The sequence below is a fragment of the Brienomyrus brachyistius genome, chromosome 6, assembly GCF_023856365.1.
Source record: "Brienomyrus brachyistius isolate T26 chromosome 6, BBRACH_0.4, whole genome shotgun sequence".
NCBI lineage: Eukaryota > Metazoa > Chordata > Actinopteri > Osteoglossiformes > Mormyridae > Brienomyrus > Brienomyrus brachyistius.
This window is the reverse complement of record NC_064538.1, coordinates 31,159,824-31,175,673: the sequence shown is the minus strand read 5'-3', so window position 1 is coordinate 31,175,673 and position 15,850 is coordinate 31,159,824. Positions and strand designations below refer to the sequence as shown.

The following is a 15,850-nucleotide window of genomic DNA, read 5'->3' as shown; positions in this document are numbered from 1 at the left end:
CTTTCTTTTGTGTCTGTGAAAGGGGAAGAGTCTCCAACTCGTTCTTCTGTTTATGGGAAAGTGTGGAGTAATCTTTAATTCAGTCCAAGGTTTGTTTGTTTGTTTTCTGCTTTACCATGTTTTCTTTAGGTAAATGTGTTTTTTAAGATTTAGGCCTACAAGCAGGTCTTTAGCTTTATTTTGTTGTTTATGTCATCTCCATCTCCAGACTGTATTCACCATCATCCACCTCTCCCATGATATTGGGCCTGGGCCAGCACCTCCCTCGCCACGCTACATGACATCACCAACACACCGAAACACAATGCAGACTGTCAGGACAGGAGGGTCACAGCCTGGCCTGCACCTCCCTCACCACAATACATGACATCACCAACACACCGAAACACAACGCAGACTGTCAGGACAGGAGGGTCCCAGGTTTGGCCTACCCTATCCACAGAAGTTATCGAACAGGAAGCAGTACACAGCCAAGGTTATATTAATATATAATTACTAGTAGAGCCCGTATGCCTTATTTAGAAATGTGACCAATAATTTCTGACCAATATTTTAATATTTAGATTGATTCCCCCTCTCAAGCACACTCTCTCATCTCCAGTTCTGTCAGTGGCCAATTCCCCGTAAGTGTCTCGGAAGTTGAAGGCATGTCCGGTGATGCATCAGGTGATGACACGTAATTTTAGCATTTAGCATTAGCATAAAGTTTTAGCAGTTAGTGCTGTGTTCCACTGGTCACTACGCCTACTGCTCCCACCTGTGTCTATGACCCTGATTTGTAAACACTACGCATTTTAGTTTTATCAACCTGACATTGTGATAAACGTGCTTCCCCGCCAGCAGGTAAAGTACGGAGTGTGGATGAAGAGCACAAGACTTGCGGCAGACGCCAAATCCCTCCCTGCCCCCCCATGTCATATTGCCACAGTGCTTGGCCGGCCAATCCGGTTTCCACGGCGACAGGAGATCAGGCAAAACAAGCCGTGTGAGGAGAGGGGGAACACAGGCCTCATTTTCACTATTGTTCCTGGTCACCACCCACTCTGTGAATTCCTCCATTCACCAGAAGCGCACAATGACCCCACCGCTACCCTCAGTGGGAGGGGGGGGGTGTAATTCGAAGCTCGGTCCACGGGCCGGGGGGCAAGAGCAAAGCCAGTGACAGGGAAGCTAAACTGCCCTTAATGGGGACTCTTTCAGACATTAACATGCTAAGGCTTCTCCGTTTATGCTGTCTCTGAGTAATGCTTCCTGTGCAGCTCCCACACACTCAGGAGACAGACTCTCCAGCTGAGAGTACATCATTATTTTAAAATCAACCGGCAATGTTTACAGAAGAGTTCTTGAACACAGGCGTTCTGTAGTTAGCAGAAGTGTAACAAACCAAATTATTTGACTGTAAGGCCGATTAAATTACTGCTTGCAAGCACACTTCAGATACTGCAATGCACTTCTGCTGTGGCTTCACAGCAGTTTAACCCTTTCAGTGGGGGTCTGCTTGTCAGTGCTTTAGTGAAGCATAAGGAAGATGAACAGGAAATCGCTGTCAAAGTACTTCCTGCTAAGAGTAATTTAGAGCAACTATGACTTGATGCCCCTACTGCCTCAGCAGCTGGGTTTAAACATGGTTTACAGAGAGCGCCTTTTTAAAGAAACATGAGGTGCAGATATTTGCCCAAATGGGATCCTTCAGGGTTGCAAAGGGGCAGACAATTTCCGGTAAATTTCCTGAAACTTTCCATTACATGGGAAGTTAAGCTGGAGAATTTTGGAAATATTCCAGGCCAGAAACTTTCCATGGGAATTAGCAGGAATATATAGAAATTAATGAGAATTAACTAGAAATTTGGGGTAATTTACACAAACTGTATCATATATAAACATAAATGTAAACATTTAGTTTTGTCATAAGCAGAATGCATCCAAACATTTCTGATAATTTAAAAAATGAATTTTTTGACTTGACTGAATTTGCATTAAATATGGTTGTTTTAACCAAGATTATGCTACAAGATGTTTTTTTCAAATACATTTAAGTTCCCTGTTATAGGCTAACCTATAATTTTGCTAATTTCCAGTTTATTCCCTTATATTCCCATTAATTTCCATACATTCCCATTAATTCCCATGGAAAGATTCCAACTTTGAGGACAGTGCTAATGGATCCACCCGGCCTGTCTTCCTGTCAAGCACTGGAGTGTCAGACACAGCGGCTTAATCAGCCTAGAGTGTGAGCTCAACACTGCAGCACGTTGGCTCACACGGAGCCCAGGAGGAAACTGACCGGCCAACCACTGGGTCGAAACCCAACAGATCAACAAACACAACTGGGAATGCAGTATCTCAGGCCGAAATAGAAGTACCCTCCTGCACATGACCCCTGCCGATGAGGAATGGCAGTTTTTTTTAGGAATGTGGCAAAAACGTGAATCGACTGGTATCCCAATGCACTGAAGAATACCAGTGACACCGGTGCTGTCCTTAAATGGTCTTAGAGGTGAAATCATGTGACCTACGCTGTCTGCAGCAGCAATGACAGCAAGAAGAAGGACAAACCCAGCAGCCAGTGGAGCCCACTGTCACACTGATTCTTCATACTAATTCTACAAGAGGGCCCTGAACAAACAAATTCAGAGACATATTGACATGTAATATACTGCACTGATACCGCTGACTGACTGATGTGCTTGATACAGACGAGGCTTGTAGACAGAGGCCATGTCACTGTGATGGGAGCATGTTCACGCTCACAGGGACGGGTCAGGGCAGGCAGGAGAACAGGAAGCGTCACCGTCAACAAGCAAGGTGACATTCCCAAATCACTGCACTTCCTCTCAGAATGCTTGGCACAAAACAGTCACAGGGGTGTCCAGAACACTGCCAGGACAGAATTTAAGAATGCTTGCCTGAATGTGAAAACATGTACTGCATGCACCAAAAAGCAATATTCTGACTAATTTACAAAAAAACTTGCGTATTTGTAAATTGTTCTATAAAAGACTTTATTCCTTTCTGAAAGGCTCAAAACATCTTTTATAAAGTTCAAAAAACGAACGCAATAAAAAGGAAGGACTTTTATCATGAACATAAATGCAGATCACAGGCCATAACCTAAGTGTGTAATTGTTCCAAACACCCACACCATAGGCCTCTCCTCATTGTTTGTGCTGCTTTGGAACACAAAAAGCAGACATGCAATTGGTTGTAAATCAGTAACAACTGTTTGTCAAGCGACTTCATTGGCTGCCCAAAGGCAATGGATTCTGACTCTCAAAGCTAAGGTTTCAAGAGAGGAAAATCAGCATTTAACAGTACACTTTCACAGGTTTAAAGAGCCAACTGTAAAAATGCATCAGTCAATAGGCCATCGTGTAATAACTGACATAAATTATTTTCTTTAAAATGCAATATTTTACTTAAAGCAGCATTTTCAATTCCAAAATTCAGAGTGGCTTCAAGGCCATTGCTTTGTTGGATTGCACCTCTAGTCCTCCTGAGTACGCTTTTCCACTGCCACCAAGAACCAAGCCCTACCCAAGCTGTACCACAAACTGATGGTTTTCTATTGTTAATTAAGCGAGCCGTACTCATGCTCACATGGCCTTGCTTACTAGTAGAAACAAAAGTGTGACTAAACCGAGATGGTTGTGTCACTACCATCTGATTGGTCGAAATGCATGGAGATACTGGTGATCTGCATCAGTAGGCATGGATTATTCTATCTGAAGGAAAATAGGCCATATTCTATATATTATTCATTATTAGTATTATAGAACATCGCAATGTATTGATGCATTCCGGATCATTCAAAACTTGAAAATTTCCAATCAAGTACTATAGAACAGCTGAATAGAATTGGGGGGCCCGTAGGAGTGCATGTGTGAGTGAATGGTGTGTGAGTGTGTCCTGCGATGGGCTGGCCCCCCATCCTGGGTTGTTCCCTGCCTCATGCCCATTGCTTCTGGGAAAGGCTCTGGACCCCCTGCGATCCAGTAGGATAAGCAGTTTGGAAAATGGATGGATGAATGGATGAACAGAATTGATTCATAATGCAAATTTACACAAGTGAACAGTACTTCCTTCAGCTAACATAAGATGGTGATTCTCACAAATGTATTAGCAGATATTAGCACATAGTACATCATGTTGTACACTGTGTGTACAATACAGTCTCTTCAGTTTTCCGCCACTGTCACTCTCCAAACCCGGGAATGCCTTTACCAAGCCGACCCTCCTGCAGTGGAAACCGAAGTGTGCTGTAACCGTGCTGTAACTCTCTTCTCGATACGGCTCAGATATCGGTCAGTTCCTGTATGCCAGTGAAAAAGCACTAATACTGAATACCAGTAAGAAACATTCTACTTCCTGTCCTCCTGAGCGATGTCACACTGTATTCCACTGAAAGACATTCTACTTCCTGTCCTCCTGAGTGATGTCACACTGCATTCCACTTAAAAACATTCTACTCCCTGTCCTCCTGAGTGATGTCACACTGCATTCCACTGAAAGACATTCTACTTCCTGTCCTCCTCAGTGATGTCATAATTAATTCCACTGAGAGCCAATCTATTTCCTGTCTTCTTAAGCGATGTCATAGAGCATTCCACTGAGAGCCATTACATCTTGGGGTATTACTCTCCCAAGTAAACAACTGGAGGTACACATTAATGCCACAACTGCAGCCATACTGGCATTTCAGACCCAGCCATTCAACTCCCAAGAGACTAGTTATATCTCATTAAAATGATGGTAACCCATCAAGAGTGTCCCCTGCCTTCCATTTCCTGGGACTGTTTCCCGGATCACCCTAACCCTGACCCTGAGTGTATGTTTAAAGAAAATGGATGGATGGCTATTTTAAAACTAACAAACAAAACTACAGAGAAATGGAAAATTTGATTAACATCAAAGGTTGGGCACTTCAGTTTAAGGGGAAAAACAAGTTCCTTGTAGATGCAAATAAAAGGCAATTTCCTGCTTGATTACAAATACACCACTGTAAGAGCTGAGCTAAATAAGAGCCTCTGCTTTAGCCCGAGCGCACAGGGCGGCCACAACATTGACAGTTGCTGAGACTTACTGTCTTTCTGCGTGCCGGCGCCGGCTGCCGAGCCGGCCGAGGTGCGGCCCACCGGACTGGCATGCTTGGGGGTCCTCCCGGGGATCTTCAGGCCGCTGGGTTTCAGCATGTTCTGCTCTCTATGCCGCAAATTCCCAGCGGCGTCAGTGGCGATGAAACCTGTCAGGCCTTGGAGATCTAGCTCTTCCCAGCCATTTCCCTGTGAAACAAATTGCAATGTGGGTACATGTGGGCACATGTAGCTCAAGCGGACAGAAGCGGGGCCCATTGTTCCAACACTGCAATTGGAGCCACTCCGGAGAGACTCTGGGGAGAGTCCGAGTGTCACCTTGAGCCGGACACCCAGAGGCAAAGCAGCGCACAAAGCACAGCCAGTAACAGTGTCGCCGGCTGGAGCCTGGATGCACACAGCCCCTGAAAGCCGCCAGCACCTTGCCCACGTCCCCAGTCCATCTCTCTGTTGCCTAACTGTGAAACTACTGCATACTTACTGGAAATACTGGCGGCAACATGACTTCCAGGAGGGAAGCGCAGTGTGTCCTGCGAAGGCCACAAATCAGCCTGCAGCTCCTCTGACAGCAGCAGCCCGATTTTTGTTTTAAAGATTTAAAAACGCATTTTTAAATGACAGTCGATTTCCTGTCACATGCTACAGTGGCACTAAAAATGTATCTTGTCTGGATTTGACCACCCATGTGCATCAGTGAAAATCTGGAATTATTTAACATCACTGACCATACAAAATCTGAGGGCATCATGTTATATTATGTTTATATATATATATATATATATATATATATATATATATATATATCCATCCATCCATCCATTTTCCAAACCGCTTATCCTATTGGGTCGCGGGGGGTCCGGAGCCTATCCCGGAAGCAATGGGCACGAGGCAGGGAACAACCCAGGATGGGGGGCCAGCCCATCGCAGGGCACACTCACACACCATTCACTCACACATGCATACCTATGGGCAATTTAGCGACTCCAATTAGCCTCAGCATGTTTTTGGACTGTGGGGGGAAACCGGAGTACCCGGAGGAAACCCCACGACGACATGGGGAGAACATGCAAACTCCACACACATGTGACCCAGGTGGGGACTCGAACCCGGGTCCCAGAGGTGTGAGGCAACAGTGCTAACCACTGCACCACCATGCCGCCCCATATATATATATATATATATATATATATATATATATATATATATATATATATATATATATATATATATATATATATATATATATATATATATATATATACACACACACACACACACACACACACACACACACACACACACACACACACAGAGAGAGAGAGAGAGAGAGAGAGAATCCTACGTCAGACCAACGCCGCCTGAAAACCAAAATCATCGCGCTGTGACGCCTTACACATTTTGATCAAATAAAACCAAGCTGATAAAGCTGATCATTTCAGGACAATGCAGTGATTGGCATTATATTTTAACACAGCGAGCAATCGACAGAGCCTGCGCCTAAAGCACAGCACTAATAACGCGGGGTTTAGCATCTTACCGGCTTTAGAGGACACAGTCACCGTTTGAATCTCAGTATTTCCCTTAGGCTGCGTTACATTTTACCTGATATTACATTTCTCAAATCCTGCCTTACAGCGCCGAAGAGGCCGGATCTGTATTTGCTGTCATACATCCCTATTTTACAATTACAATGCATGACCAGAGAAGCGGAAAATGCAGTTGTCTTTGTGAAGACTACAGCGTATAAACGGGTATATTTAAAGTCAGTCCCAAAGGCGGTGCACAGGGGCGCTGGATACTCTGTGTCATTAATTAAAATGCATGACCATTGCATAGAACAATGCATCTGTATTTGTTGTTAATACTATATAAAGGAGTAAAGATTGTGTATTTAAAACTAGATTATCATAAAGGTGGTGCATCGGGGTGCTAGACACTCTGTATCATTAATTAAAATGAATTTGTGCTTGTTGTTAATATTATATAAAGGAGTATAAGTGCTCTATATAAACGTGGAATGTACATGAGAATAAATGCTGTATGTAAAGCCAGGCTTACATCATAAAGGCGGTGCACAGTGGCGCTGGACATTGTATCACTTGCCCGCTCCCATTGTTTTCAGTCGCCCGCATCTTGCTCATTATTGCTTTTATCCACAAACGACCGATGTACAATGATCCATAAGGATAAAAGCTCACCCGTGTAAGTGTGTATTTCCCCCGGTGCTGGATGCGCCTGGATCGAGGAGCAGTTCCACGGCGCCTTGCGCTCCGTCCGCGGTGGCCACTCCCTTGCAGCCGGAGATGCGATAAATATGGATGTTGAGCTGGTGAAGAAGAGGAGCCGCAGTAGCGTGAGACCTCAGCTCATCCCCAGCAGTGTGCAAGCGGCGTAAATGTGTCTTAATGCGCCGGCATCCGCAGCACTGGCTCCCTGCTCTTTGTACAGGCGGCGGAGGCTCGGCTTGTGCCGCTGATCGGCAGTGTGGGAGCCGGGGGGCTGGGGGAGGTGGCTTGGCTTTTTTCCTCCTCCCAGTCAGCTCGCCCGGGCGGCCTCGTTTTGCATTTTCCCTGCCGAGCGTCTCCCTCCGGCGTAGGCAGAGGCAGACAAAGAGCAGCCGGGGAGGAGGGGGTGGGGGCGAGCCGGGAGAAGCTGACCGGCAGCGATCCGCCACCATGTGCAACAGTATCTCCTAAAACAACAATACCTCCATCACAGTAAGGCATTTTATTATCGTGAAATAGGTATCAACGAAGCATGTTCCTGCTGACATACGTAAGCAGCTGTACAGCGGCTCACATCCCCACTTTAATTGGTCCTGGTAGGGAAATATAAAACCATTCGTGATCAACACGGATGTCTACTTTGAAATAATGTACCCGTCAAATAAAATTTTGTAAAATAATGTTTTACGGGGGGCACATTTATGTCAGGGTGTGTCAGGCCTGCAGCAGTACCTGAGCGCAGCATCACCTTCCCTGACAGTGGCCGTTAATTTGTTTATTGGACTCCCAATAAGATATAGTGAGTTACTGGTGTGTAATTTTACTGCACTTACGGATCAGAAAGGGAGCAGCAATTGCTCGGGTGCCTGAAGTTGATGTAAACCGGGGGGGTTTAAATGCATGGTGTTAGTATGACTATGGATCGACAGCAGCCTCAAATGCAATTGGAAGGAAGTAGGCCTATATACCCCTCATTTCAGTAGATGCAGGGTAACATGCTCACTGACCGAACATCTAACCTGCCGGTACACTACTTATATTAAATATGTAAATATTATACGATAACATTGTCATAAAACATTAATGTGGATATTAATATTATATGTGTCTGACTGCTTGCACTGTCAGCTGCGTATTAAAATTCAGCGGTAATTTACCGATGTCCTCGATCAGCAAGACGTCGCTTCCTTAGCGTTAAACTTTATCTCAAATCTTTTTGCTTGTTCGCATAACTGGGTGATGCTGACTGGGTGCCGCGCGCGCACACACACACACACTCATGCGCACACTCAAACAGACACACTGCAAGGACCAAGGGGCGGTCGCAGCCTCCGGAGGAGAGGAACGAAAACAGGAAATGAATTCTTTCTCCAGGCGCTGGCATTTGGGCAGCCTGTGTTCCCGCTCTCACATGGCTGCAGAGAACTCGTCAGAATCTCTACTGCGGTCAGTACGGAGAAAATCTCTCCTCCGTAGTTACCAAACATACACACTGCATTAGATACCCTGGTGAAAGTATAAAAATGCCTAAACACCAGATACGAAGACCGACAAGACAAATTAAAGCCACAATGAGAAGACGAACATTATAAATGGGTGACCGGTTTCATCTTAAACACATAACAAGGCAAATTGTATATAACTGACAAGATCTGTATGATAAATACATTCTTGCCTGGAGGATAATAGAGGCACTGTGTTTCAATAATGTGAAAACTGCTCGGACCAGTGACTGGTTTCAGGAAATGGTTTGTGAGTCTGTGTCTATCTGCCCACCAGCACACGCTGGGTGCCAGGGTACACTACAGCAATCACCATGTGCACACATGTCACAATAAGGGGAACTTGCTAAAACTCTATGGAACTCCAAAAATACACAGATACACATGAAAGCGGATAGGGATATAATTAAAAGTCTGAAAAGTTTTTCTATACGAATACAACACACATAAAATCTGCAAGTATATTGTATATTGAAAGCAGGGTTAGAGTGGTGTTCGAGCACCAAGTAAGATATTCAGAGTGGACACCATTATTTAAAAATAATTTTATAATGGCTAAGGAGTGACATGAGATTTAATCTTATCAAGCAGATCCTGTCATCTTGTTAGTTTAGTGTCCTAATTTCAACACATAACCCTGAGTTTAAGAGAATTTATTTACTAGATCAGTGTCTCTGAAAGCAGTCCTCGGGGACCCTCAGACGGTCCATATTTTTGCTCCCTCCCAATCTCATATAAGTAGATTATTTATAGAAAAAGGACAAACCTCATGGACGTATTGTGATTTTGTAAGCTTTCATACGAAGCTTAATATCAGTAGGCAGGAGTTGGCATTGAGGAGAAGTGACTTCCAGGCCACAGTTGTAAATAAGAAACATGTTCTTAATCTGTCTTGCCTGGTTAAATAAAGGTAAATGAACAAAAAAAAAAAAAAAAAAACTTCAGACCTTCTGCACAGCCGGTCCAAAACAAGGACGCTTGGAGTGGCTGTCCTCTCTCCCCTCCCTGAGTGTTTCTCCCCAATTTTCTCCCAGTGAAGCCCCTTCCTGATTTTAACTGGAACACGCCGATCTGTTTTATGCATTATTTGCGTCTGGAAGCCAGGGTGCAACGCCGCTTTGCCCCAGTGGCTGCATGCCCTGCAGTTTTACAGCAATCAATGGACACCTGAGACAGCAGTGGACACAACACAAGACAGGCATCTGACTGAGCTCCAGTCTGAATAATTACAGCTGCACACTGACCCCCCCCCCCCAGACACTCATAATTGCTCTGTAAGGTATAGCTCTCTCTGACTGCACTTTAAGAGAAATGCTTCATTTAATACTAGTGAGACTAGGGATCTGTGCCAGTAATTAGAACGTTGTTGGTTTGAATCCTATGAATGCCTAGAGAGATTCTACTCCGTTGGGCCTTTGAGCAAGACCTGCAATTGCTTTGTCTTGGGTATGACTTTAATCTACATCAAGCCCTATAAGGAGGTCCTCCAACTTAACGGGAATAACTTGGGGGTTGGTGGTAGGATTGGCACTCCAGCCACCAGAAAAAAAAACCTCACACTGGTCCATTTGGACTAGTGTGGTGCTGAGGTATTGCCTGCTACATAGCTGCACTCAGATTCTCATCCCTGAGGTGATGGGTGTGGCGACGCACTGTTATCAGTCCATGCTCCTTACCTAGGCACTACTGCTATCACGATATTGCTCTGTGATAGACTGGCACCCCATCCAACGTGTTCCCTACCTAATGCCCTGTAATAGACTTGCATCTTCTCCATGATATCCCCTGCCCTGTGCACTGTGTTTGTGGCTATGGAAGATGGATGGATTTCTAATAGTATATATAGGAACTTAAATATTGACTTGTTTCTGATCAATAGGATATGCAGGTGAATTGGTGCTAGTTGTTAAAACATGACAAAAATCTTTTTGGATGTTTATAACAAGTCTGTGCCTGCTTATGATTGTATGACAGTAGATGTATTTTTCAGCACATATTTTCTGTATAAGTCACATTCTTAATGCATGCAGTCTGTTCAGGTTTCAACAGTGACCTCAACGGAATTTTTAAAGGTTCAATATAAACCCTTATCCCCATTCAATAGACTACTGACAGATGTGTATACAGTCTGTAACACAAAAGTAATGGGCAATCACTGACCTTTATAAATGATCAACCAAATGAAACCAACTCTACTCACTGAAGAGTTATTTGGATTAAGCAGGAATGTCATTTAATCTTGTAAAGCTGTAGCAACACTCCCCTGCATTTCTTACCTAATGTGGGCTTTTGCATTTTTTTTTTTAAATTTAAGGCAGTGATTGTGAAGGGGTTTTGCATTATGACACAGGTGCAGAGGTGATAATTTCAGGTCCAGAATGTACAAATCCAGACCGTGATTTAGTTTCAACTAACTAGCTCAATTCAATTTTATTTATATAGTGCTTTTAACAGCAGTCATTGTCATAAAGCGCTTTAACCACATTTAACCAGGCAGAACCCCACCAAGCAAACCTGAGGCGACAGTGGCAAGGAAAAACTCCCTCTAGCAGGAAGAAACCTTGAGAGGAACCTAGACTTCGAAGGGTACCCCATCCTCCTCTGGGCGACCAGGGAGCATGAAACTGCAATTATATTGACATTAATTTGAGTTCATATAGTTATAAAGTCCCAGTTGGTTTCATGTAGTTATCTCCAGGAGTCCAGCCTGGCTAAAAGAGAGACCTGGAAGGAAGCACAGACATGAGGGTTTCGGCGTCAAGCTATCCTACTGTCAACAGTTTAAGTGATCGGCGAGAGTGGCAGGACGACAGCACCAATTCTCCTTTCACCTTTAATCTCAAATAACCTTGAACCTCCAGATTTCCCATTCACCTTAGAAAAGGAGATTTTACTATCCAAAAGACTGGCTAAAGAGGTACGTCTTAAGCCTTGACTTAAAAGCTGAGATTGTGTCTGAGTTCCGAACACTAATAGGAAGTTTATTCCATAACTATGGTGCTTTATGAGCAAATGCTCTTCCCCCAAAAGTAACGTTCTTTACTCTGGGTATGGATAGAAGACTTGCATCTTGTGATCTAAGCGTACGATTCGGAATGTAGTTGCAAATGAGGTCACTCACATACTGCAGTGCAAGACCATTTACAACTTTATAGGTTAAGAGCAGTATTTTGTATTTAACACGAACTCTAACTGGCAGCCAGTGTAGTGAAGATAAAATTGAGGTAATATGATCATATTTTTTTAGTTTTAGTGAGGACTCTGGCTGCTGCATTCTGGACAAGCTAGAGTTTATTTAATGACCTATTTGGACAGCGAGAGAATTACATTTAAGACATTACAGTAATCGAGCCTGGAGGTAATAAACGCATGAACCAATTTCTCTACATCTTGAAAGGAAAGTGTGTTTCTTACCTTGGCAATATTACGCAGGTGAAAGAGGCGGTATGACTAATGTTAGAAGCATGTACATCAAAAAAAAGGTCCATCCATTTTCCAAACCGCTTATCCTACTGGGTCGCAGGGAGTCCGGAGCCTATCCCAGAAGCAAAGGGCATGAGGCAGGGAACAACCGAGGATGTGGGGCCAGCCCATCACAGGGCACACTCACACACCATTCACTCACACATGCACTCCTACTGGCAATTTAGCAAGTTCAATTAACCTCAGCATGTCTTTGGACTGTGGGAGGAAACCCCACGACGACATGGGGAGAACATGCAAACTCCACACACATGTAATCCAGCCGGAGACTTGAACTTGGGACCCAGAGGTGTGAGGCAACAGTGCTAACCACTGCCCCACAAAAGATCAGAATCTAGAATAACACCAAGGTTTTTAACAACAGTACTTGGTGTAATAGGTAGTCCATCCAGATTGACTGATGTCCGATAGTTTACTTCTGGTGGCTTTGTGTGCCAGTAAGAAGAACCTCAGTCTTGTCTAGGTTTAACTGGAGGAAGTTGTCTGACATCCACTTTTTGATGTGAATTAAACATTCTTCCATTCTCTGAAGTTGCTGTCTATCTTCTGGTTTGGCCGATATATATAATTGTGTATCATCTGCAAAGCATTGGAATCTAACTCCATGCTTACGAATAACTAGGCCTAAAGGTAACATGTATAGTGAAAATAGTAGGGGAGCTAAAACTGAACCTTGTGGCACTCCGTATCTGACCTTGACACGTTCTGAGGAATCACTATTTAAATTCACACACTGATAGAGGTCTGAGAGGTAAGATTTAAATCAAGAGAGTGCCACTCCCCTTATGCTTACAGTATGTTCAATCCTGTGTAGGAGAATGGCATGGACTATAGTATCAAAAGCAGCACTAAGGTCAAGCAGCACTAGGAGCGAGGCACAGCCTTGGTCAGCAGATAGGAGAAGATCATTTACTACCTTCAGTAGAGCAGTCTCTGTGCTATGATGAGCTCTAAATCCAGACTGAAATCTGTAATAATTCTGATTCCCCTGCAGAAATTATGTTAGTTGACTAGCTTCAACTCTCTCTGTTATTTTAGAGATAAATGGTAGATTAGAGATTGGTCTATAGTTTATCATTTTGCCAGGGATCCAAGTTTGGCTTCTTCAATAGAGGTTTAATTACTGCTAGTATAAGAGATTTTGGTAGATGGCTGATGCTGATTGAGGAGTTAACTATTGCTAGTAGCGGTTCAATCAATGCCGGGATTGTCATGCCCGGCTCGTCTGCTCCTCGTGTGTGCCACGCCCCCTGATTACCCACATGTACTTCCCTGATCGTCTCCATCTGTGTCTGCTTATTTTGATTGGTCTTGTTTTATTGTCTTATTTAAGTCCTGGTCTTACCTGTTTGCCTTGTCCGCCATTGTGGTTAGTTGTGGTTATGGTGTGGTTAAGCGTCTCCTGCTCCCTAGTTTACAATAAATCCCGTCGTTTGCCCCGATTTCTGCCTGCCTGCCTGCCTGCCTGCCTGCCTGCCTGCCTGCCTGCCTGCCTGCCTGCCTGCCTGCCTGCCTTGCCTGTTCCTGACCCGCCTACCCGCACAATCGCACTGCTGCCCGTTGTGGTCGTGACAGAATGACGGACCAGGCAAGCAGGTAAGACCAGGACTTAAATAAGACAAGACCAATCAAAATAAGCAGACACAGATGGAGACGATCAGGGAAGTACACGTGGGTAATCAGGGGGCGTGGCACACATGAGGAGCGGGCAAGCCGGGCATCACAGAGATCATCTCTTTGAATAATTTTTTTGGAAAAGGGTCTAGCATACAAGCAGATGAATTTGAAGATAAAATTAAGGACATCAGCTCTGACTGGTTAACCATGGTAAATGCTTCAAATAGGCTGGTTGCAGCATTAGCACATGCCGTGTCAAGGCCAGAGAATGTAGTTATTGGAATATTCAAAATGTTATGTCTAATTGAACATATTTTTTGGTCAAAAAATTTTGTAAAGTCATCATTGGAAAATAACGTGGGCACAGTAGTAGTGAGTAGTAGTCTGGTTATTAGTCAGCTTGGACACCAGCTTAATTAGGAATCTACAATTATTTTTGTTTATTTCAATTAGTTGTGATAGATACTCTGATTTGGCAGCACTAAGAGCCTTTTTGTAGCTACCCATAGCCTCTTTCCATGCTAGTTCGAACACCACTAGTTTAGTTTAACACCACTTATGTTCTAATTTCCGTGTCTCCTGTTTTAAAGTGTGCAAATGGTCATTAGACCAAGGAGCAGTTTTATTTACTCTGGTCTTTTTATTTATAACGGAGCAATTTTATCAATGGTGGAATTAAGCGTAGATGCTAAACAATCCGTAATGCTATCAAGTTCAGGATTCGACATTCATTTGGAAGATTATCGATAAAGTTACTCACTGTATTTGATGTGATTGTATGTTTGGCATAGAAGCGAGTTGGGGGGCTAATATTTTAAGCAAGGTAAATATTAAACGTAATAATATGATGGTCAGAGATAATACTGGTCTGAGGCAGTAGAGTTACATTATCTAGACCAAACGATAGGATTGAATCAAGGGTATGACCACAGATATGGGTAGGCCCAATTACATTTTGAGTGATACCCATAGAGTCTAGTATATTCGTAAAGGCTATTGTCAGGGGATCATGTTCGTTGTCTACATGAATATTAAAATCCCCCACAATTATTGCTCTCTCAGTTGAAGTAGCTAGGTCTGAAAGGAATTCTGCAAATTCAGCTAAGAATTCTGAATAAGGACCTGGTGGACGATAAATTATAATGAGGGGGAGAGACAGAGTTTTATATTTTGAACAGGTGCTTGAGATTTTGAGGAACAATAATTGAAATGATTTAAATTTAAATCCTGACTTCTGCATTATTGGAAGTGTTTTTACATAAATTGCTGCAATGCCTCCACCTTTACCACTTAGTCGGGGTTTGTGCTCGTAACTATATCCCAGAGGCGTCGCCTCATTTAAGGCTAAGTACTCATTAGGTTTTACCCATGTCTCTGTTAGACAGAGCATGTTTAGGACATGGTCAGAAATCATTTCATTTAGAATAAGTGCCTTAGTAGTTAGTGATCTAGTATTTAGTAATCCTATGTTTAGCTTAGTGGTGCAGGTGGTCTGTATAAGCTGCTCTAACTTAATACAAATTAAATTTGAAAGGGATCCTTTTGAGTTGAGCATAAAGAGTCACAGTCACAGAGCACTCCACTGGTTGGTTGAAACAAAATCCTGGTTTGGATTTGTACTTTCTGGATCTGAAATTTCCACCTCTGCCCAGGTGTGCATTGGATCGGGGCTTTATGTGTGCTCTTTAGAAAAGCGTGCTAGTAGCGCCATCTGGCGGCGAATTGTCTTAAATTTCTGAACATTTTAAATTAATAAACGGTATTTTGTTTGCAAATTGTGCTGGTGCGTAGGAGTTTTCACGTCTCATCTCGCTCTTCTATGAAACATCACAGTATCAATACTGAGGCATTGATCTGCCCAATACTGCTTTATAATGAACATGTGTTTTTGTGCTTCTGCTGTAGCTCCGCAACTGCTTTCCTTTAAATGAGC

At 43.5% G+C, this 15,850-nt stretch overlaps 1 protein-coding gene across 3 annotated transcripts in view; it reads right to left on the bottom strand.

Moving 5' to 3' along the window:
* The window catches only part of clip2 (CAP-GLY domain containing linker protein 2), a 31,537-nt gene extending 23,856 nt beyond the window's left edge, over positions 1-7,681 (bottom strand). For 2 of the 3 annotated variants that reach the window (XM_049017585.1, XM_049017586.1), the window contains exons 1-2: positions 7,289-7,680; positions 5,081-5,279 (exon numbers count right to left, since the gene is read on the bottom strand). In XM_049017585.1, the coding sequence (XP_048873542.1) occupies positions 5,081-5,189 (109 nt within the window). In that variant the 5' untranslated portion in view covers positions 5,190-5,279; positions 7,289-7,680. Of the gene's footprint in view, positions 1-5,080; positions 5,280-7,288 lie in introns of all 3 variants that reach the window. The other variant, XM_049017584.1, reaches the window with a different exon arrangement.
* Between the last annotated feature and the right edge of the window lie 8,169 nt (positions 7,682-15,850).